Below are 26159 nucleotides of genomic sequence, written 5' to 3'. Positions count from 1 at the left end.
TACTGTGTGTTTAATATAATTACATCACATACGATCCGTCAAGCTTCCTAAAGCTTCGTGGATTCTGTTAGCTGATACGTGTACACCAGCACATACTTTCCCCCGAGGCGCCGCCAAGAGCCACCCCCGCCTTCCCGGACTCCGACCCTTGGTCCACGAAATTCTCTGGGGTGTTGATGCACATGCTGGGCGCTAATTGTCGTCGATTTCTCGAAATGATCTGTTTAGAATCGGCCAAATCTTAAAATGAGGCGGAACATTTGGTTAACACATGTGGTTCCAATATCAATCAATTTCACATTGCAACTAAAACCTCGGGAAACAAACGCGATCTGCCTTCTAAAACCCGGGGGACCACGATTTCAAAGAAGCACATGGGTGCGTCGAGAAGGACTTCGACCAGAGAGCATCCGAAGTTAGAAGAGCAGAATGGATATATTTTATCTTACAATCTTCCCTAGTAAATCAAGTCAAGTTGAACAGAAAAACATTTATCTATGTTTCATTTTTCGATTCGACCTGCTCTGGAATGTTAATTTAAGTTTCATTTGTCATTTGCGGAAATTTATGGCGGCCCGTGCTTTGTATGTAAACACAGTTTGACGGCCTCTGTAGGTGGTGTTTTCACTTGTTCTATGTTTACTCTGTGTTTATTGTGGTTCTCTAGCCACGATATACTATCTTTCCTCATAGGGCGCTCCCCACCTTCTTTAAAGTAGAAAACATTCGAAACGTTTCATTTATTGCAAATATTCGACCTCCACGATATTACAGTTATAAAGACTTTAGAAGTAAATAAGTTGTATTCTTAAATGTTTGGCTATTCCTTTTATAACTTCCTCATCACGTAAAAAGGCTGTTTGATCTTAAGGATTGAAAATGCTTTGAGATAAGGCTTCATATCTAATGGCAATACCAGTTTCTTGTTAATATATATTTGCTTGTGCTTATTTTTGGATGACTTGAACTATCAGCGGAACCATGTCTTCTGGACTTACAGCCATTCAACTCTCAATAATATAACATCGCTCTATTCTCGTTATGGCATCTATATGAAGAAATGCATACACACTAATGTTTTAACGTTTCCGTTCAGGAGGCTAACTCGTAGTCTCCTAAAATATATAATTCTGATAGAATCAAACAGTTCCATGTAAATTACGAAAAGAAACCCATTGGGATGGGAAATCTGAGCCTATGGCAAATCTAGACTTACTTCATTTAGAGCTATAGTATTATAGTAAGGACAATGCGAAAGAGAAATAAATAATGTGCTTCGGGGATCGTGCGAAAATGTACACTGACTATAGATCAATATTCTTCTCTGTGCTGAATATGTTTTTTGTTTTTTTTAATATACCCCAGAAATACGCTCAGAGAATTTGTTACGAAACATGATTTTCGAGAACACTCGATGTCGTCATCGTTTTCGGGGCGGTGGGGTAGCCTTGTAGTTAAAGTGTTCGCTCGTCACGCCCAAGGCCCGGGTTCGATTCCCCACATGGGTACATAACGTGAAGCCCATATTTGGCGTCCCCCGCAGATATATGCTGGAATATTGATGTAAGCGGCGTAAAACTAAACTCACTCACACACTCGCAGTCTCACACGTTGACGGTTCAGACATAGTATTTAACCATTCTAGTAATGCTGGTTTTCTGTCGATTTTGTTATCTTTTTATTTATATTTTTATTAGCTTTAGGTATACTTTAGGTTCCAAGACTCTCTGCTGGAGATAGATGTTCTTTAGCAACAGTTAGATCTCTTGTATCGCCAATATTCTAACACAATAGCAGTTTCATTAGGTCACCTTGTTGGGGTGGCGAGGTAGTCCCGTGGTTGAAGCGTTCGCACGTCATGCCCAAGACGCAGGTTCGATTCCCCAAATGTATTACAATGTGTGAAGCCCATTTCTGGTGTCCCCCATATGATATTGAACACCTTCACTACAGAAAATAACAACAAACAAAACGTTGTGCAACTGGATCCTGGCTATAAAATAATTAGAACCGTCATTGTTGGTTTATGGTCGCAATTATAATATAATACAGGAAAACACTGTATGGGATAACATATGTGTTAATATGGGATCATGAACATAAATCCTGCACACTGTCTGTAGCGGCAGCTGGAAGATACGTGATGTATAGCGGGCTAGTAGCAGGGATATTTACTTCATGAATCACGCTGTTCGAAAATAGTCTAAAGAAGAATCCTTCCATACTATCACGTCTGGTTTTTGTTACTGAAATATAACGAAATACCAAAAGAAGAGCTCACAATGATTGGTTGTATTCTAAAGAACTGAAGTACTTGATAAAGTGATAGCATATACTAGTATAGTACTCAAAAAGGAACCCGATCTTTATATAGCTATAGTTACTCTGTCATTCCATGATAGGTGAACAATGGTGACATATAAAATATCAGGGACGAATGCATTTTAGAAGAAAAATAAAACTTCTTTGAGTGGCATTTTAGAAGTTGGCGAGTCACATACGGATACATTTTATAGATGAACAACGAATAAAGAAGTGGTTCATCCATAAAGTTCGTCCTTGTCCGAAAAATATGACGTTATCCATAATTAGCTATCGGTTCTGTGTGTTCCCTAATTTGGCAATAAGCAATAAGTAAATTAACATACAACACATAAAAATGACATTTCTTTAAATTCAATCATTCTTGTCTAAGTAACTTAGTAACTTCTTTCAGGATCCAAGGTATCACGCCTTTAATCCAGAATGTGACGATCAAGAATATCCTTACCTATTCATTTACAAAGTTTAACCTTTATCCTGATTCCAATGAAAACAGCCAATCAAATTGCTCCCACGAGCGAGACATATTTCGTGCAAAGTTAGTGTTATAAGATGGAGACGAAATTAAGTTATTTTCGTTAACAGGTCCAGGGTATTTATCATGAAGGATTACATATGAAATACACAAATGGTATATCGTTATGAAGTATTCATCTCCAACATTTCGTCCATATTAGTCTGTTTGACAGTCCTTGAACCATATTTTTTATATTTCCGTAATTTAAAGGCCTTGGATAAAGTATGTATTGATTGTTCCTCGGGTTCAAGTCCATCTCGCTGGGGCAAATTTTCAATAAAAATGGTGTCATTTGTTTCAAAGAAAATTATACTTTCAGAGACTAAGTGATATTCCGAGTTCATCTGTATATAACTGAGGGGGGCACTAGTTTGTGCCACAACGGATATTGTGAAAAACGATTTCGTACAAGAAAGGATAACGGATCTGTTTTCAACAAGACAACAACATAAATAATTTTACACTGCCATTTCCTGCACCGATGGCAAGAATTCTTTATTTGTCTAAGGTTATAGATTGAGAGATCTTTCATAGCAAGAGACTGACGAGAAAAACTTCTACCCATGTTCGCTCTAACATATTTGGAACGCGGTTATACACAAAGAAAGAAGCTCTTTTCAAGTATTTTCGATTACTCCACTACTTGGGGATATTCTTTGGTAAAAATACTCTTTGGAATCCTGCCGAATCGATGTGCAGTTTTTATGTTACTGTATGAGACGAAAAAGCATTTTATGGCCATGGTGAAATGTAAGTCACTGAGAAATGCAACTGTTATTTTCTTTGGTGACAAACGGAAACATGAGGGTATTCTGCTGAAAGTATTACAATTAAGCAAAATGTAGATAGTTATATATGTGTTTGGGCGGCTTCTGTTTTAAAAAGGCAAAACACTGCAAATTGTTGAAAACTGGAACGTGGCTAAGGGTTAATGACATTTGTCTGGGCTGTTTGTCTGTGTATGCATTCGTTTGGGTTAATATAGAACGTCAGTGCAAAATAATTACCAGTCTTGACTATCCTCAGAGACAGGTTCCGTTTGGTGTAAAGGGAAATAGCTGTAAAAATTATATGAATGGGTCACTGAAAAGCAATAATGACACAAGTTGTTTGCGAAATATGTTATGTACTTTTTCATTTCTATATTTTTGGCTTTATGGTAGGAAAGACATCCATAAATGTAAAGAACCACCTTAGCAGCTGAATCTTGCAGTACGTGCAATTTCATCATAATATGATAATAATAATCTACACCATATTAGCATATTGATATCTTAAAGGCAACAGAAACATTTCTATAATTATATGAAATCTAAATCCTTTCTACTTTTTAATAAATAAGCGTTGATAAATTGCTCTCAGATAGTGAGGGTGCAAAGTGTATGTGAAAAGGTGAGCGTGTTCGGTGGCAACGGTGGCACCCTTCAAAACACACGCAAAGGCACATCAATTATTCACTCAACTTAACTTTGCTAGCCCTCATGGAACCTTACTCATATATGTATGTGAAAACCTGAGAAAAAATGACAGCATTCTATTACAGATCGCAAGAATCTGTATTCCTGTATTCTGTAACAATACATGTTTAAGCATGAGGGCTATCTGAGCCACTATATTGTGAATGACATCGTGATAGAATCTTCTTGACGTGCATGTGTTTGTTACCTATGTATTCACAATCTAACTAATGCTTTTACAAAAGACGCGAAGAAGACATTTCCAAATGCCCAAATTAGTGACGAAATTCTGTCTAGTGCAATTCCTTTGGTTTGTACCCGTGATGGTCAGTGGAACGTTTGTCTTTCCTCTGCATGTGTTTATGACCGAGGTCACTAGAGAGGCAGGATATGTCTATTACTATGAAGTTTAATGGTGATTTATAAACACATGCTCATTTTATAGTCAGAAACATACAATTGAGCCTGCGTTTAATAGAGGTTTCTCCTGATAATGTTTTTGTCGTCGTATCGCAGATTCAAATATTACTTTGCTAATTATATATATAAATATTTTCTCCTCCATAAGTGTCATCAAACTGAGGCAAAATGTATGTCGTCGGCGAAGCAAATATTGGAATATTGCTAAAGGTGGCGTAAAACCTTACTCAGTCAATCATAACTTTTAGTTTTACACACCCGTTTGCTCCTGCGTGCAGAGGGGTGGCCTAGTGGCTCTACACGCCGAAGAGTCGGGTTCGATTCCCCACATGGGTACAACGTGTGAAGCCCAATTCTGGTGTCCCCCACCGTGATATTGTTGGAATATTGCTAAAAGTGGCGTAAAACCCAACTCACTCACTCACTCCTGTGTGGGCATGGTTTTCACAGTAGCGGTTCTATGAATAACACATTCAAACATTTTTAAATTGTAACCTAAGAATAACATAATCCCACGTGTCAACGTCATATAACAGATAGAGCATTTTCATAGACGCTGATGAAAATTTCATAGAACCCGTGTACCGGTAGTTTAGAATCGGTGAGATTGAATTCGACATCGGTATGTAACGGTGAGGGAACCTTAGCGCTCTGTAATTTACACAGTTTCCGTGTCAAGAGAAGTTTATAGCAGTGAGAATGAGTTTAGTGGCCTGCTGGGCCATTATGTATCGCAAGTAAACACTTGATTCCCGTGCCGTCAAAATATGGCGCTGAAACGAGCTGGATTTCAACGTTCGCGTGTATTTAGTGCGGGAGGCAGGAAGCTCAGGCTAAACAAAGCAAGGAAAACAAAGTGCAGGCAGGCTTCGCGAGAAGAAACTCAGGACTCCGGTAATTGGAAAAACTTCTGTGGAAATTGAAACTATTCAAGTGTTGGGAGAACAGGTGCATCACGGGATACCGTGTTTACAAGTGCTTCGCCGCCTTTGCGTGTACCGACATGGGTTCGGCGAGAGTTCTGTCGACAGCGATGGCGCGGGGTCTGGGGAGCGTTATTAGAGGCAGGGATTGATGAAGAGGGGGGAACTGTTGGTGATGCTGTGTAGATATTTCCCTTTTGTCACTGCCGTAGATGTATGAGCCTAGCAACGTCATCTGACTGAGTTAATATTGTTTTACGACGCAGTCAGATGAATTGCTGCTAAACATGACTGTTTGTACATAACTTAGCAAGGACCGTACAACCATGGTACATCGTATCAACGTCCTATCCCGTTTTCTGTGTCAGGATACGATTAAACACAATCAACAAATTTAGCCTATTTATTAAGTAGCTTCTTGCAACGAATGAGTATGGGTTTACGCTGTTTTTAGTAGTACTCTACTAGTATCAGGGAAGGGAAATAAGCGTCACACATAGTGAATGAGTAGGTTTCCTTTTTAGCAATATTTCAGCAATATCACAGCGGGGACACCAGAAATGGGCTCCACACGTGGTACCCATGTGGGGAATCGAACCTGGGCCTTCAGCGTGAAGGGCGAATGATTTAAACACTAGCCTACCCCACCGCCCCACACACACATAGAATCCACGTGGAGAATCGAACCCCGAGCGAACGCTTTAACCACTAGACTACCCCGCCTCTTATTATGACGAGAATATAGGCGGCAAATAATAATAGCATTTGCCGTTTTAATGCTGGAAACCAACTTACTCAAAGTAACCGTTGTGGCTGTCTCGCGCAAAGGTTCAACATGGACTTTTATGGATATTTACAAATGAAAATACAAAACCGTTTGGGTTAGTTTCTGACAAATGGGTTTCTTGAATTAAAATGGGGAAACCTGAGCCCACTTCTTTCCACACCAAAAATGGGCATGCTCAAAGTTTTATACCCTGGTCAATGGCTCAGTGCGCAGTTGAATTCTATTTTCCGCTTCCTGGGGAGTATACATTCGGAGCTGCCCGAGTGGTCCAAAAGGGTTAACTGCCACATGATCAAAACGCATTATTGCTAAAGATATAATTGATTGCTTGATCGTTATTGAACGCCGCACTCAGGCATCATTCCAACTAGGGCACGGCGATCTGTGGGTACTCGAACCTGGATCAGACAAACCAGGTTCGAACATGATTTTCCTAATTTTGAATTCATCTACAGGTGACATTAGTCACGTTCCAGTGGACGATTATCTGTTCTTCAATTACCATTTCTCGAAAGGTGCCTGTTTGAAGTCGTAATTAGAGTCTTTTTAACCAAAATGAAAGCACTGGCAGCGGCGAATGTCTTCCAGCGGAAAGGAGATAATGAGTTTAAGGTCCATTGTTTAGAACCATAAGGGTTGATGGCACCGAACGCCACTGAGGACCCTTGAGAATCTAAACACATCCTTTAATATCCGCTCTGAGGGGAAATTGTTATCATTTCATTGTCCCAGTGACGAGGGGTCTTCTTGAGGCATTACTGCACCCTGTCTTCTAACACAATATACTTGCTTCATTGTCATAATGTTAAGCATAACACTGTGAACGCTCTCGTCACCCAACAGACCAGGATTCGAGTCTCCTTCCGCTTCGATTTTTCCAGCAAAGTAATCGCTTTGAAATACCAAGAAATAGGGCTTCAAAACACTTAAACATGCCTTCAGGTGAAATACAAGTATAGCAGGTATAACGTTTGCTATACGATGCCATACATGATGATACGGGCATACATCAGCTTGGTAGATCAAGGATAACCTCCATTATAAATGGCGATAACAATCTGTAAATGCGTTAGCGTGTAACTGGATTGTCCGGTCCAACCTCTATTCTTTACTTGCCGTCTTTGTATGGCGGGGTTCTGCTGTGTGGCGTTAGTCCAGAAACGTGTTCTTACTTTTTCATACAAATTGTGTTTGGCTTCCATTTAGTTACCACAAAAATAGTATCTTATTTAATTGAAAATATATATACTAAAAGCCCCAAAGGGCCCAGAATGCATACTTTCAGAGTTAGACAATCTAGCCTTACCCTATCAGTCAAGCTTTCGACTCCTTTCGGGGCGGTGGGGTAGTCTAGTGGTTAAAGCGTTGGCTCGTCACGCCGAAGACCCAGGTTCGAATCCCCACATGGGTACAATGAGTGAAGCCCATTTCTGGTGTCCTCCGTCGTGATATTGCTGGAATATTGCTAAAAGCGGCGTAAAACCAAACTCAGTCAGTCAGTCGACTCCTTTCAAAATTCGAGGCGGTGGATGGCTTAGTTGTGAAAGCGTTCACTGGTTACGCCGAAGACCTTTGTTCGATTCCACGCATGGGTACAATGTATGAAGCCCACTGGTGTCTCCATCCGTGTTATTGTTGAAATAATGCTAAAAGCGGCGTAAAACTAAACTCACTCACTCCTCTCAACATTCATTCTCTATGGTCTGGGAGACAGATGAAGTTCGTGTGAGTGGCGGGTTTATCTGTTAGTTAGGACATGCTTACACTTGTCTCCAACACCTTGTGTCCATTTATATAATGTTCCCGATTATTTGACATTTTACGCCCAGTAGAATCTGTATCAGCAGATAATCGAGACTGGGTATTGTCTGGCGTTGACGTACTCTATTTTGCTCGAAAACAGTGTAAGATTGAAATGATAATGTAATCGCTTGTGTGCTTCCGGTTACATGCATCATAACGAGTGTTGCATTCGGTTGTTCTTGTTAATAGAATATATATCTACACTATTTCACTTTTGACAGGGATAATCAGATAGTGTCATTCTATTTAATAATACATACATATTATCCGCTTTATGTGTTATGTACAGAAGAAAAATATCCCACAGAAACAATGAGTGAGTTTAGTTTAACGCCGGTTTTTAAAGCAATATTCCAGCAATATCATGGTAGGGAACACCAGAAATGGTCTTAATACATGACACCCTTGTGGGTAATCGAACCCGGGTGTTCAGCGTGACGAAGGGACGCTTTAACCACCAATCTACCCCACCACCCCGATAGCAAAGGTGGAATAGTATATAGCATTCTTTCTTCGAAAAGTGGCAAGGTGACCAAGAACGTAAGGTGCTGCAATTAGCTCTGCGGATTTGGGATTCTTAACTGTGCCAGAATAAGATAATTATGGGTTCGAATCCTACTGTCATCAAGTTTGTATAATGATCCGTGTTTCGGTACGTTTCGATAAAGTAAAACCTTTTGACCATCGGGTTCTCTTCCACATGCAGCTGAAACGCGGCGACATTATCAAAAAAACACCAAAGAGGTGAGTGGGGGCGATACAGGTGGGGCAAGATATGCTTACCTCTTCCTGAACACCTGGTGTCTTCACTGGTTTTCAGTGATCCATTCACATACTTTTAGGAACTGTGTCAGTGGACAACTGAGACTAGTTATTCTGTGGAGTCACGATATGGCTTGAATATTGCCGATGTGACTTGAATCATGCCGATATTAACTCACTCGCTAGTCTGTGGTGTTAACATTTCATATTCAACCGCAACTCATTGTGATTTTTTTGTATTAACCACGGTGTTGTCATTTGTTTATATGCTGAAGAACACACTCATCACTCTACCATTAACAAGTAAGATGCTGTGACAGATCTGCGATATCATTAATTATGATATTTACAAACCACTCCAAGCCTCCCGCTATATCAATGGTATCAAATGGTATTAAATCACTCGAACGTACCATGCTACTTCTCAGCGGTACAAGGCTCTGACAGCTCTAAGATATCATTAATTATGTAATTTAGAAACCTGTCTAAGCTTAAAGTGAGACTCCATATCAGGTTGTTCACAAAAACGACCGACCATATCAAGTTTGCAAGAGATTGATACATTCCATGCTCAACAGTCTTATCGAGGCCTCCCCAGAATATAATCTTTTTCATTTTAACCCAAATATACAAAAACCATCTGTCGTCATTTTTTGTCATCCCTATCTCCGAGCGGCTCTGTATCAGTATTTCCCTAGTGTTTCCGTTTTGACTTTTGTCAGTTTAATTTCTCTATTAATCTTATCACAACGCGCGCTGCAACTCTGGGTATTGTGTTACAAGATAAAGCTCTGTGCAGGGTTGGTATCAGGTATTGGGGAGGGTTTGCGATAATCCAGAAGTTTAAGCCTGTAGTGCCGATAGCAGCATCTGTTCTGTCAATGAGAGCGACAGTGATAGATGTCTTACTGGTATACACCAGATGAACCTGTAAAGTACATGATCACTGCCTACTTGAGGATGAGTGAGTGAGTGAATGAGTATGGTTTTATGCCGCTGTTAGCAATATTCTAGCTTTATCACGGCGGGGGACACCAGATATGGGCTCCCCACATATTGTACTCGTGTGGAGAATCGAACCCGGGTCTTCGGCGTGACGAGCGAACGCTTCAATCATAAGGTTACCCCACCGCCCCACTTTAGGATGAAGAGAGTGATGAGTGAGTGAGTTAAGATTTATAGTCACATCGGCAATATTTCAGCCGTATCATGACTTAAAAATGATATAAATTCATAATACACGCAATTAAAATATAAAACCCGTCGACGAAGGACAGTAAAATAACTAGATTATTACAGATAGAGAATTAAAACTAGCATGTAACTGTAGAGTTTAACAAAGTTCTAGGACAATATAAAAAAACGGGGACCATGGGGACTTACAGTTCTTTTGCAACCTGCATGGACCCAAGCTGGATTTACACCATCCCTTCAGCCCCTGGTGATCGGAGACAAATATAGCCATAAATTAAAATCACACATTCTACGATTAATTTAGATGAAGATGCTCGTTGTCCAATGGCCCACTGTGATTTGACTGACTTCTGAATCTCCTACATACCCGGAACACTTTTGCAATTTGGAGCTTCAGCCCTCGCCATGCAAACAGTTGCTCATAAAAACTTATAATGACGACTTCAGAAGTTTTGCTTTGTTTCTTGTTTAACGCCGAGCTGGAAAATATTATACTATAAATGAGTGAGTGAGTGTGTTTAGTTTTACACCGCTTTTAGCATTATTTCTGCAACATCACGGCGGGTAACACTATAAATGAGTGGGACTGACTGACTGACTGACTGAGTTTTGGTTTTACGCCGCTTTTAGCAATATTCCAGCAACATCACGGCGGGGGACACCAGAAATGGGCTTCACACATTGTACCCATGTGGGGATTCGAACCCGGGTCTTTGGCGTGACGAGCCAACGCTTTAACCACTAGGCTACCCCACCGCCCCTGAGTGGGAGACTTTTGTTATACGCCGCTTTCAGCAATATTCCAGCAATATCACGGCGGGGGACACCAGAAATGGGCTCCACACATTGTACCCGTGTTGAGAATCGAACACGGGTCTCCAGCGTGACGAGCGAACGCTTTGACCAACCACCGGTCCTCGTTACTTGAGAAAATCACAAAGGTCCTAAGTGTAGTATTAAAATATTTCCCATGAGAATTTAGAGAATTGCAATGTTACATTGTACAGTAGTCGGTGCTCGTACCAGATTATTGTGAAGAGAACCAGCATGCACATTAGCGTCTACACAGTACTTGACTACTGTTCATCAACAGTAACGACATCTCACGCGTTATCATCACCCTCCCAAGCGCCAGATCAAGAACTCCTCCACAGCACTTGTGTCTTTATCACCCCGCTAATATCAGCCGTTCGTCACAGCTCCTGACAGCGACAGTTCCGCTCTGTTCCAGCTCCGTACACTTGAAAGCTGAGCGCGTCACGGCAGGTTACAGCATAAGATTGATGAGCCGCTCAGATTGATGGGTGTTGTATCAAACCCTGCCAGGAGTTTACGTCCTGACGTCTCACTCTATAAACTATGTCTAACTAGCCAGGACCTCTGGTATTATGACGACCGAGACAAATGGGACGAAGGAGCAATGTCGAGAACTTGGTTCGCTCTGGTGGGCGAATAATTTTAGTATAATGATCACCGCCATTAAATTGATTTCGTTCTGTTTTCGTATTTTCACAGAATTTCAATTTTGTAGAAACCCTTGAATAATTTTAGTACAAAAGGGCTATCGCCATTACATTGATTTCGTTTCAGTTTCGTTTTGTCACAGATTGTACAAACCCACCTTTCTGGTTTGCATATTGTAGTTCGGACTTAGTTTGTCCACATATGTAAACAGTTACATATTGACAAAGCCATGTTTGCGATTACTTGCCATTAGATATTTCACGGCACGTTTTTTGCCCTCTCTCAATTTTGATGTGTGTTTGTTTGTTTTATATCGCTGAAGGCGGTAAATAATCGAATCCGTACCAGACAATCCAATGATTTGACCCATAAACCATCCATTTTCACGATTGGACTATGAGGACATTATCAACCATGTTATCGAGCCGGAAATAGGCTGAGCAAAGATTAGGTTATAGATTTAAATTCATTTGACAAGCAGTAATAATAGTTTAAACTGAGAATATGGTTTTAGCAAACATTCACGTTTATTATACAAATCTGGGAACCGTCACCTTGTGTTCGGGAAGGCAAGAAAACGCAACCACCATTGAGCTATTCCACGGCTTTTGCAGACATTATCAGTTGCTGTATATTACATGACAACTTTATATGGTTTTTATGTGCACGTTAGCAAATTCACTTTTAGAAAACATTTATTTGTTAATAAGCTCAGCGTGGTTCCCACATTATCTCGAGTGTTGGGGCGGGTTGTGTAGAGGAGCATAACGCTTATTGACATGGGTTTCATGTGGTGATGCTTGAACGTTAAATACTGGATTGTCTGGCCCAGTCTCGATTATTTACAGACCGCCGCCATATAGCGGAAATATTGATGAGTGCGGCGTAAAACTAAACACACTCGCTCATTCATTGAAATGTATCTAAATGCTACTGGCTTCATCTATCATGCTCCGCCCTGTCGTTCACTTGATAAAGCCTGAGTATGAGTGAGTGAAAGTGAAAGTGTATGGTTTTACGCCGCTTTTAGCAATATTTCAGATATATCACGGCGGGAGACACTAGAAATGGGTTTCACACATTGTACCCATGTGGGGAATCGAACCCGGGTCTTCAGCGTGACGAGCGAACGCTTTAACCGCTAGGTTACCCACTGCCCCCAAAACGGGCAAGACGTAGCCTCAAAAGGATGTGTATGTATATAGGAGTTGTTACCAAAACAATAGACATTGCCATGTCGATATACATTAACATGAAGAAATATAAGTTTCCTTGGTTACAATTTTACCTAGATATAAAAATCATCATTAACCCCGTTCTTCCAATGTTCTTTCTGTGTTTATTACTGAAACAATGTACTTCTTTCTTATCAGTCTGATTCCAAGTCTTGACAAAAAACAATATCTCAGAGGCAGCGCCAAACTAAGTATGTCGTATATTTGTGATAAAAAATCCATTTTCATGGTCTTTCCTCTTTGAACAATGAATTAGCCTGGAACCGTTAAATCTTAGCCAGATAGTCAACCATTTAGATTTCCCCTCGTGGAGTCGTGTTGCAGCCGTGCTCTTGCAGTTGGTCTTTATGTAGAAATGTCACCACGAAACATGTAAGGGATCCTAACTTTATTGCAACAGTATCATTGTAAAAGTCACGTTTTACTGCTGTAGACCACCGCCGCTACGTAACGTTACTACTTTATCACACACCAATGATCCTGGTCAGTAATTAATTCCTTACATGTGGCCGTGCCTTGGTCAATGATCAGTCTTGTCTCGAGCTATCTCGCCTCTCAGTCCTAATTAAGCCTTGAAGACAAGGCAGTTATCGCCTGCTACAAGGCTGCCTTCCATCACAGCGCCACCTGTGTGCACGTGCGTGTGAACCAAGGGTGATAATCTCAGACAATCCATCACGTGCTTACGGTGTCATTGTGCAACCCGGGGGTGAACGGTTGGGAATTGAGGGGGTCGGGGTTGGCGTTATCGGTGTGGGTGGGAATATATGAGGGTTAGATTCAATTGCAAATGGCAATTAATTTTGTTGTCAGTGTTTATTTTAATGAGACCGGGCCCTGTTGCCTTATTTATTTCATATTTATGGTCATATCAACTTTTACGTTGAATACTTAAACCAAAATTAATATGATTAATTTATTATAGCAATCTGCTAAAATCAGAATCCGTTGTCCGATTGCGGCTATATCATGAACAGGTGCTAATGGACCACTATCAAATAGTAATGATGTTCGCGAAAAAATTGGCTACATTATTCCATGTCATTGATTCATTGATCAGTATCCCCTATCACAAAGCCATCTTAGCACAAAGGTGATCGTAACTGCTATACCTTACCGTCAGCTTTCAATCATCGGAGCGCAGTGATAACTTTGTGTACAGGGAAATCTGTTTATTCGGACGAAATATGGGTGAACGGATCTGTCCGGATTGATGGGGTTTCTTTGTTTCAGAACCTGTAAAGAGCGTCCCAAAACGGGAGCAAGCAAGTTATACTAGCCTTGCACAAATCTCTAAGGCAATAATTATTAGTTTAAATTTCAAGAAAGTATCAGTGGCAAGAACAAGTTGTCCATATAGCAGACTGGCATCCTAGTACTGTCCGTTTGTCTAGACTTGACTCTTTGAAGGATACAATTACTATACCTCCATGGTCTTAGCATTTAGTAAAGCCCTGGACCAAGGCTAATGTTGTCCCGTCAAACCGAAGCAGCGTTAATCACTTCATCACCATAATGGGATGTTTGGACGAGCGGTTGTGCAACTGAAGGCGCGTAAACTATCGGTAGCTGTGCATGGGAATGTACACTGTTTCATACTACTCAACTTTCGGTAGGAATACCTTAAGTATCAAGGTGAGCTGTAATGGGAATGGTATTCCATGTTGTGGTGGCGATGACTTTATCTTGTGACCATTATTTAATGGTTTCAGAAATTTTACATTGCGCTCACATGTTTTCTCGCGAGTGCCGTTACAGAATAACACGTCAGTATGCCTTGCAAATGTTACGTAGTGTGCTAAAGCGAACATGAGGCCATATATAATTTCTCCGGTTAAGATTAAACATGGAGTATTATTTCATCAAGAGCCGACATTATACAAGCTTCCATGTGCGTGTTATCTCCTCATCCATAATGTACCGCAAGGGGCGGTTGGGTAGAGTAGTGGTTAAGGTGTCCGTTTGTCACGCCGAAGTCCTGGGTTCGATTCCCCACGTGAGTACAATGTGTTACACCCATTCCCGGGTTCCCCCGTCGCGATATTGCTGAAATATTTCTAAAAGCTGCTTAAAACTCGCTCACTGATGTACCGTAAAGTAATAACTGAAAATATACGTAAATGTGTTTCTGATGGAACGTTAAAAATACAGATTGTTTACTTCTAAGGTACATCTTGGAATATCTTTCTTATTAAATACAGAGACTCCTTGTAGGGCGTGGAGCCTTCAGGTAAACATACTTGTAAGAAAGGATCTGAAAAGATCATGTAGTCCTTCTTGCTAATTTTGTTGATGCATGTCATGGAGAACGATATGTCGATCATTCGCATTAAGTTATACATGAATCAGAGGTGATCGACACATCTCTTAAGCCAGTTGTCAAGGACGGTTGTCTCGAACTGACTTCGAGGACAGTTGCTGTTCGTGTTCAGAATTGTGTCTGTGCCGGAGAGTCGGAACTACAACAGATTACATTACATTATTGCAAGGAGTGTAATCACACTAAATTGGTAAAGAGTGGACAGACTCTCCGTTGTGTGAGGTTGATCAAGCAATGAACAACAGGTATCCCCGACCAAGACTCAATTATTGATAGAGTGTCGTGCTAATGCCAAATATTAGCTAATTGCAGCATTAAACTAACAAAAACTTGATCCTTCTCTCTGTTGTCTTTTTTGACAAAAGCCATATTAATCTGCTTCATGGAAATTTCGGACAAAATATATTCAGAAAGTGGGTCAGCTACCCAAAACTATGGCTAATCTATTTCCTCCCAGACTGCAACTCACAAAAGTACAAATACCGCAAGTCATTCCCGACGCCATTAATAGGTTGACCTCTTGTTCTGTTCCAGACGGATGTTCCCCACATTCCAAGTCCGTCTGTTCGGCCTTGACCCCATGTCGGATTTCATGGTGATGATGGACTTCGTCCCCGTGGACGACAAGAGGTACAGGTACTCCTTCCACAGTTCCAGCTGGGTGGTGGCCGGCAAGGCTGACCCCCACATGCCGGGGCGGATCCACGTCCACCCTGACTCTCCAGCCAAAGGTTCCCAGTGGATGAAGCAGATCGTGTCATTTGACAAACTGAAGCTGACGAACAATCTCCTGGATGACAACGGACATGTAAGTATTGATGAGACTGAAATACGCGATGGGTGCAGCTGTTGATGAGGAGCATGCTGGTGAAATTAACCTCAATGCTGGAAAAATATCGGTCTTCATTATATCCTAACTGATTCAACTGGCAGTGGCCAAATAGTCATGGAAATTATATATACATGGATCACTAACACACCGGATGTTCGCGAAAGTATCGGACAGTCATTATAGTGGGATGGTTATTGTAGGTCTCGATAAGTCACATATTCAATCGTCCATACTGTTAAATATTATAAGACAGAAAGCATTGAATTTCTATTTAAATATATAAATTGTACATGTACAATGACTGGAACACATTTTGATTTCGGTCGTTTGAAGGTGATTGGATACAATTAATACAATACTATCTTTGGCTGTTTGGCGGAGATGGGTGGAAATCGAAAAGGAAATATTAAAAGGCTATAAAGTTTCAAATGTGCGCTGAGAGCGAAACGTTTGTTGGGAATAAGCATCCCAAGAAAATGTGCTTTTGGACATTACGGAAGTACGGATGAAAGGAGCACATGATCATATCACATACAACAACCAAGTGTGATTCTCAGTCAGGTCCACCTGTCATACATCATGATGTGGGTGTGAGTATATACATTAGGGCACATCACAACGCCAAGCTTACGTTAAGGATATATATTATATGTATTGTAACTTACAGAGGAACCCACACCTCCCAAGCTAAAGCCCTCCCCAGCTTTAACTGGATGTAGCTTCCAAGTAATCAAAGATCAAACAGCAATCTAACTATTATCGGTAGATATGGTATATTTCAGCTGTTAGGTCCCGGAAGAACAAATACTGATGAAGTGAATAAAGGTGCCATGAAGAGCCCGCGTGTATGATAAGTGTTGAGATCATAGAAGTTGGAGAACCAGTGATGGTTGAGACCATGTCAGGTGTTAGAGTCCCAATGCTGGTTAAGAGATCAAATGAGTTATTGAACTAGTGATGATGAAGAGGTCATGGCAGTACTGGAGAACCAGTGTTGATAGAGAGGTATTCGTAGTGTCGGGTATTGGAGACCCATTGCTGATATAGAGGTATTCGTAGTGTCGGGTATTGGAGAACCATTGCTGATATAGAGATATTCGTAGTGTCGGGTATTGGAGAACCATTGCTGATATAGAGGTATTCGTAGTGTCGGGTATTGGAGAACCATTGCTGATATAGAGGTATTCGTAGTGTCGGGTATTGGAGAACCATTGCTGATATAGAGGTATTCGTAGTGTCGGGTATTGGAGAATTGCTGATATAGAGGTATTCGTAGTATAGAGAACCATTGCTGATATAGAGGTATTCGTAGTGTCGGGTATTGGAGAACCATTGCTGATATAGAGGTATTCGTAGTGTCGGGTATTGGAGAACCATTGCTGATATAGAGGTATTCGTAGTGTCGGGTATTGGAGAACCATTGCTGATATAGAGGTATTCGTAGTGTCGGGTATTGGAGAACCATTGCTGATATAGAGGTATTCGTAGTGTCGGGTATTGGAGAACCATTGCTGATATAGAGGTATTCGTAGTGTCGGGTATTGGAGAACCATTGCTGATATAGAGGTATTCGTAGTGTCGGGTATTGGAGAACCAGTGTTGATATAGAGGTATTCGTAGTGTCGGGTATTGGAGAACCAGTGTTGATATAGAGGTATTCGTAGTGTCGGGTATTGGAGAACCAGTGTTGATATAGAGGTATTCGTAGTGTCGGGTATTTGGAGAACCAGTGTTGATATAAAGGTATTCGTAGTGTCGGGTATTGGAGAACCAGTGCTGATATAGAGGTATTCGTAGTGTCGGGTATTGGGGAACCAGTGCTGAAATCTAGCTAGCTAACTAGCTATCTGGGTAGAGAGCTGGGGACTTTAAAAAGACATAAACTGACGAATTTTTTAAAATATTTGTTAATTGTCTATATTTAGTTTTATATGGAATATAATGTTACCATGATTCATATATTGATCTATACATTTGTAAGTAAAGTGACAGTGTAGCATCCTTTTAAGAATTCGAATTAAGGAGCATTCTGATGATTCTCCATTTAATTTACTGCCACATTTCTCACCTTTCCCCGACCAGAAATATATCCAGGTAATTAAAACACCTTTCCTGTTAGTGTTTACCAAACAATTTAAGTCATCAAAGACATCCTGAATCGAGGATGTAACATTCCATTCTCAACGGTACCCGTAGACGAACTGATTCTGCCGGTGTAAGGCATTGCGCTAATTTATTTGTTTAAACCTAATCTATCGTGAGTTAATTTAGCTGACGCTAGACAGGCAGACATGGTAACTGATTGCAGCATGTAGGTTAGTTCCAGCTGGGAGGCAGAAAGGTGGTAATTGTTAGCCATGTACTGATAGATGAAGGTACGGTGGTGACAGGCCCCTCTTGAATACTGCCTTATAAATCTGCTCGACTGTTTCTACTACTCGGTTTGATGACACGCGGCCACGTAGGCGAGATGATCAACGATCACTTTCTTATCTTCTTCTCCAGGAGAGTGGTCCTCCATTTGCCAAGTCTCGTAGAATCTCGAAAGGTCTCGCGAGGTCAGCCGTAGCCGTTTGTTAGATAGCTGAGTGCCAGGTCGCTACTTTTATTCAACTTGGAATGTTTAGATTTCGTTTAGTTGTTTATACAGCTCGTTAATTTGTGAGAGGAAGTAAGCGAGAGCCGGCTGACTCTCCGCACGCTCGCTTATCGCATGCATGAAACATTCCCTTGTGTCGCACGTGGTGTAGAACCCCCGACCCAGTGCTAATTACTCAGGGAAAATCTGACACAACCCTGCAGTATGTGATACCAGCCTTTGTTATTCCACGCCTGTAGGTAAACAAAACTCGTCTCAGATCTTACGCTTGGACGTGACCACTGCCGTTTAACTGACACAGATACACTACGTACAACGCTTAACTTGCACAAACTCCAAACACCGAAGTTTCCCAATATCATGCTGTACCCGCATCCATCATCAGAGACGTCCTTTGGGATATAGATTGCACCGAGCTGATTGGTAGACCCGCAAAGGGCAACCAGGGCATTGTTCTAGCTTGTAGATCAAAGTAAATATGAACTATGACAATCCTGTTATGTTCCATGAATGGGGATACTCCTATGATATATGTATACTGCATCTGTCCGGAAGGATTTGTTGCGTTTTGGCTATGGGTTTTACTCCTCTACGTACCTGTTGATCATGTTTCAATTCGGAACAATCTCAAGAATTTACTCTTCCTCATAGAACTATGACAATCCGTTTGAAAGCTGTGAATGTCGATAGGCGTATGGTATATTTATACTTCCCCTGCCATGGAGGATGTGTTGCGTTTAGGTTATCGGTTTTACTCTTCTACATACATGTTGATCATGTTTCAATTCGGAACAAGGTCAAAAGTGTCCATGTAAAAATGTAGATTCTTATGACAAGCTACGGTAAGCGAGGTCACTGATATTTTGAGCAGTCGAACATCTCTATGGACTATACTTTTCCTTTCTTTAAATATATCAAGAAATACATCGCATACCCTACGATGAAAGAGACATGTGATGCTATAAGTGGTTAGCTAATGCCCTCAATCAACCATGGTTCATCTGATGTTCTCCCTCATGTATCAGTGTCTACAGGACGATCTGTTAACTGTTGCCAATGATCATTGTCTGTCTCACAGTCCCTGAACCATATTACATTCTCTAAAGCCTAGCCCTCCCTGCAATGCTAAAGCCCCAAATGCAGCCATTCTAGATTTCCCCAGGTTCTGAATCTCTGGTCTCCCTGAGGCTCCTTTTCAATTAAAATGGGTTTTAAATGGGTATAATATATTCAGAGACTATGCGTTAGTCTTCCAATGAGCTCCCCTGTAGTCTTTGCATCCATCTCTACCCTAACCACATACTTTCAATGATCAGTGATAGAAAGCGGAACCTCGAAGTGGATTCCTCTGGGTTGCCATCTTGTCTTTCAAAATATACCGTCTTCCAAATTTTGACCAGTAACCGTGCCATAGGTCAATAAATATAACGAGGTATAAATTAGTTTCCTTTCAACATAGTTTAGTCACTGAGAAAAGGATTAGGAACAAGTTCTCCAACTTAGAATACCCTCTCCTTGGTATGTACATAGGTAATTTAGATTTCCGCAATTAAAGATGACAGATAGTGGACAAGATAGTAGAATAAGTAAAAAGAGATAGATAAATTAGTTATAAGGTATCCAAGGTGGTCCCAGCTGCCGCTTGAGTAGATTCCCTGGAACATATCCTTGTGAACATATCCTTGTGAGCTGTGATATAACTGGCACCTGTTGCGCAAAGCTATCTTAGGGCAAAGCTGATTCTTAAACATAGGCTTAACACTAAGATCGTTTGTTGAAACCGGACCCAGATGGCCATGACGGTTGATGTGGTTCTGCATCCATTATTTACTCGTGATACTGAATGTCAAATCCACTCATCTACTCACTCCTCGGCAGCCCAGGCTTGTCGTATGAGGCGACTCACAGGGTCGGTAGGCCATGCTTGCTGACATAGCTAAAGAATACCATTGTATCTCAGCTGCTCTTGATGCCAATTCTGGATTGTTTGGTCCACACTCGATATTTACAGAATACAGTCATACAGTTTGTTTTGTGTGTTGTTTATTATTCCAGCTAACCAGTGATCAACAGCATGAGTACTGTTCTACGCAATAGGGTCTGTAAGTCGCGCGAGGGGCTACTTCCAGTACTAAGCTGGTTCCCGGCTCCCTTTGCGCGCGCCAACTTGCGATATGCGAGACGGGGTCCAGCATACTTCCGGTACCAGATTTCCAGGTGACAAGCGTATTTTCAAGAACCCGTTCTGGTTCTTGACCGCCAAATATGACTTTACTATGCAAGTGTACAACCATGATTGGCTGACAACCATGAGATCTAGACCATTCGAAAAGTTTGTCACCGGAAGTACTAAAGTCTCGCGAAGTTCTGTGACCTACTTACGGGGCCTGTTAGGATACAATGACATGCGTCATCGAGCATGACCATCCGATCCCGTTAGTCGCCTTTGACGACAAGCCCGAGATGCGGAAGACCAATTCCAACCCGGATCTTTACGGGTTGACGTCATACAGCTGTACAGAGGCGTTAAACAAAAACGAAGCACTCCAAACTACTGGCATTGCGGTTGATAAAGCTGGACACAACAACCAAGTAAATTAATCCTGATGATATTATAGGATCTGGTATAGACCAGAATCATCGTCAAAGAATCAGTAGCGATCAAGGAAAATGGACATCATTCAATCTGATCTATTTCCCAGCAAGGAATGTGTGTTCAGTCAAAATCAATCTCCATGACAACCACCCACATGACCTCACTACAGCCAGTGTACGAATTGCTACATCTAATTACAAACTTCAAGAAGTGTTAATTAATGTAGTATCAACACACCGTGGTGTTATTTCCGCATCGGGCTACTTGACGGAGAGCGTACACCGACTAAAGTGTAATCTCCTTGTCGACATCACTATGTAGACCACTCACACACAGCCTGTTTACACATCTGGATGTGGATCGTCTCCATGTTATATGTAGGACCGCTCCTGATTTAGTAGTATCAACATCTCAGCCTGATGCGGCCTGTGTCCAAGGCGACGGAAACCATCAACGTTACCGTCACTGATTGTTGTTTTACAATATATCGGCCGAGCAATGGCGCCTGTAAATAATTAAGGTCTGGGCCCACTTGCACGAAGTGATCTTATTGCTAATACTAGACTGACATCAAGTCTCTAAAATGAACATATTGTACTGAAAAAAACCATAAACTATAATGATAATACATAATGAAATGGAGCCCAGAGAATTTTTTCATTTTCAGAGTCGGTTCCCAATTGCGCAGATCGATGCTCATGCTGTTGATCATTGAATTGTCTGGTCCAGACTCGATTATTTACAGACCGCCGCCATATAGCTGGAACATTGCTGAGCGCGGCGTAAAACTAAACTCACTCACTCACTCAGTTTCAGAGACTGTAATCCAGACTTGTCACATGTTCTTGACTTGCATGGACTGTGTTGGGTATATTTGTTTCAGGGTCTGCATGACAGACTACGCTAATACTGTCTTTGGTCTATGCTATAATCTGGATATTACGATTATGTAAATGCTTAGATCACTTTGCGCAAGTGCATATATGGTGATGTAATGTGCTCGCCAATGGTGCAGAGTCCTTGGTTCGAATCCTAGTTTGCTCGAATATTTTTCTAGGTTTGCCAGCGTCATATGGGTAAACGTGTGAGACCTACATCACATCAGATTTTCGTGTAACATTATGAGGGGGTAGTCCAGTGGTTAAAGACCCGGACACGCTGAAGACCCGGGTTCGATTCCCCACATGCGTGCAACGTGTGAAGCCCATTTCTGGCGTCCCCTGCTGCGATATTGCTGGAATATTGATACAAGCAACGTAAAACTATACTCACTCACTCAATAACATTATAATGACACGCTGTGATGTAGCTGAAATACTGTTTAAGGAAGGTTAACCTAACTCAACCTCTTACCAACTATATATTGTATGTCAATCGTCTCTCCAACTCATTCTGCATTTTGTGTTATTCTGCAAGAAAATCTTCTTGGAAAACTTGTGGACTTGAGATACCATACAATACCAGGCTGACGGCTTACCTCGCCATTATATGCCAGTGAGCATCGTACTGGACACTTTCAAACGTTGTTGATGTACTCCATCCCCGAATTACTAGATTCAAAACACCACACCATCACATCACCCTAGCTTCTAAAACATCCCATACGACTTCATATATTTGAGGTATTCTTGAACGCTACCAGATTTAACACAACATAACAACACTTCACCCCAGCTTCTAAAACTTACATACGACGTCTTAAACTTGAGGTATTCGTGAACTTTACCAGACATGTTATTTATTTCAGATAATTCTGAACTCGATGCACAAATACCAGCCTCGCTTCCACGTGGTGTACGTCAGTCCGAAGACAGAGGAGTCTTCAGCCACGGAGAACTTCAAGACGTTCATCTTCCAGGAAACCAAGTTCATGGCCGTCACTGCTTATCAAAACCACAGGGTATGCGGTTTAACGTTTTGCTTGCCTTTAGTCATCTAGATTCTCACACTGTGTCTTAGTGGTAGCTCAAGCAGGGAATGTGCATTATTTTATTCATGTTAGAATTTGAAATCAGACAAATTGTATATCAAATATGAGTTTATGTAAACTAAAATATGTTACTCGTCTAAGAAATTCAAGTCAAACCAAATATTCTGAGATCCTTTTGAAGCATTATGGAATGTTACACTACATAGTATTACCTTAATGGACGATATCCGGGTTAGAATCGGTCTTCAACAACCCGTGTTTGTCATAAGAGGCGACTAATGGGATCGGGTTATCGGATCTTCACAGTCTGGATGCAGCAAAGGAATGGAACGACCTCCCAGTCAATCTCAGACAGTCTTCATCTCTTGCCTCCTTTCAATCTGAGCTAAAGACCTACTTATTTAATAGTGCCTTTCTAGAATGACTCTTAATACCCACATATATGTGCGCTTAGAGCATGCATTGCGCATGGATTAATGCACTATATAAATTCACTATTATTATTGTTATTATTATAATGGAGAAGTAATGTCTCTAAATCATGGATAGTCTGGTCAATCATGGATAGTCTGGTACAGACTCGATGTTCAGAGTATACAATGTATGTATGTATATACATAATATATACTCATGCCAATAATGGTTGTCACTCCCTCCCCACCCCAACCCCCACACACACACCTCACCCCCACCCCACCTCCCTCTCCAATTAAAACAATTGAAGGGGCTGACAACCATTATTGGCATGAGTATATGTGTTCACGTTTTCATGTAATAGGGGCGGTGGGGTAGCCTAGTGGTTTCCAAACATGGGTACAATGTTCTGAAGCCTATTTCTGGTGTCCCCCGCCGTGATATTACTGGAATATAGCTGAAGCGGTGTAAAACAATACTCACTCCCTCACTTTCATATAATAGATAATTAATACATCTAAGTGTGCCGAACACATTATTACCTTTCCATCAATGCAAGCACTCCCGAATCAATCAAGTAGGGTCTAAGTCTGAAAGAGAGGTCTAATGGAAGATTTCATCACATGTAGACTTTTGTATATTTTGTAACAGTGTACAGCCTCTCTCTGTCAGTCATGGATACGAGACCTGTATGTGCCTGGGTGATGTCTGGCGGCCGTGTCACAATACACAATGAAAACTAACACCTGCTTCAGCAGAAATACTTGTATATTGTACCCAGCATTCAGAACCTCCTCGACACCATGCTAGTTTGTTGTAGGATTTGTATATAGGCCCTGAATCGCTGCAGATTTCTGTTATCAATAATGTAAACTCTGAAGGGCGTTTGTACAACACGAGAAATTATCAGTATTGATAATGGATTCCTGAATAGCTACGGTTTTACAAGAGTGGTGAAACGTTACACAAGACTTCTAGACCAGCTTCATGATAACCCTTCCTGAGGACATTGCTTGACCTAAATAACAGTGCATGTCTGTATGCTCAGTGATATTCAGACTGTATACAGGCGACCTGTAACAATCGAAAACAGACTAATGGTTGATATAATGAACACCGGGCGTCGGGGATGACACGTATTTAATCAAGTCACTGAGCCAGGTCAGAGATCCAATTATTCGCAACTGATAAGTTCCTTTCTGGGGGCGGCCCACAGGCAAAACCCTCTGACAGTCCTCGATGGCGTCAGCAGAAACAGATTTTCGTTTCTGGGATGAGTAACTGAGTTTAGGTTTACGCCGCTTTTAGCAAGATTCAAGCAATATCAGGGCGGGGGACACCAGAAATGGGTTTCACACATCGTACCCATGTGGGAATCGAACCCGAGTCTTTGGCGTGACGACGAACGCTTTTACCACTAGGCTACCATTTCTAGGGGTCGTTTCTACCCCGGAATTCCCATAGGGCGAAGAAACATCAACATAATTATAAACAAAAATAGGAGATCGTACGACAAAGAATCTATCATCAAATTTGTGAAATCATCTGAAAGGGACACTGGCAGATTCGTTGCATGAGTGTTGGGAACGTAAGTCAACTGCCGAGTCTTATTTCACTCACTGCATTCGGCATGTGCTGATGTCAACGTATTCAGTTTCTGTGTTGGTTCTCTATATAGCCAGCTACTATTTTTGTTCCCCTCTGTTTGTATTGTCACTTATATGTGTTATTTGTTCTGCAGATCACGCAGCTGAAGATTGCCAGTAATCCATTTGCCAAAGGGTTCAGAGACTGTGATCCTAATGACTGGTGAGTTTGCCAGAAGTGTGCATTAACCTACGTCTGTTTGTGAGGAAAATATAAAAAAGTATTTGACATTTTTTATCCGTACTATGATACCAAGGCGTTACACTCCTCCGGTATGCATATAGGGTCATTGTCATCCATACGTAGAGTTGATATCACCTTTCTGTATATGGGGTAGTTGATATCACCTTTGCGTATATGGCCTGGGTTGAAAAATAGTACAATATTTTAGCCTCTACCTTTTTAGCATTTGGGGAATCGAAACCGTGACTTCGGCGTGACAAGCGAACCCCCCACCACCCCTCAACATTAATTTAATGTAGGTAACATGTATTTAGGGTCAAATGACAATACATGAATACTGCGATGCTTCCAGTTAAGTGTGTACGGACAATTGATTAGAAATGGTCAGGGCAAACTATGATATCAACTGGAAGGGTCCGTTGATTGTGTGCCAGGCCATCGAACGTCATTCACTATATCAATCACTGGATTGTGGCAACAGTGCTGAGTGCGGCGTTAAACAACAAACAAACAGTGTGACAATGCCACCCATGTGGTTCATCACGTTTTCTGATCTGAATAGGTCGCAATAACCCATGCTTGTCATACGAAACGACTCACGGATCGAGTGGTCAGGCTCGCTGAATTGGTTGACACATGACATCGTATCCCAGTTGCGTAAATCGATGCTCATGATCTTGATTATTATCATTATACACAAGTATCATGTTTTCGTCTTTCGGGATCTGTGAACATCATACACATCATATGATAA

At 41.3% G+C, this 26159-nt stretch overlaps 1 protein-coding gene across 1 annotated transcript in view; it reads left to right on the top strand.

The window, feature by feature from the left end:
- Nucleotides 1-26159, top strand: part of LOC124277633 (T-box transcription factor TBX1-like) — a 38995-nt gene that overhangs the window by 10899 nt on the left and 1937 nt on the right. The window contains exons 3-5 of the mRNA XM_046713354.1: nt 15739-16012; nt 22979-23131; nt 25317-25384. Coding sequence (XP_046569310.1) covers nt 15739-16012; nt 22979-23131; nt 25317-25384 — 495 coding nt within the window. The remainder of the gene's footprint in view (nt 1-15738; nt 16013-22978; nt 23132-25316; nt 25385-26159) is intronic.

The sequence above is a fragment of the Haliotis rubra genome, unplaced genomic scaffold, assembly GCF_003918875.1.
Source record: "Haliotis rubra isolate DU_JTF1 unplaced genomic scaffold, ASM391887v1 Scf225, whole genome shotgun sequence".
NCBI lineage: Eukaryota > Metazoa > Mollusca > Gastropoda > Lepetellida > Haliotidae > Haliotis > Haliotis rubra.
Note: the sequence above shows the minus strand (reverse complement) of the source record. Positions and strands in the feature narration are given on the sequence as shown.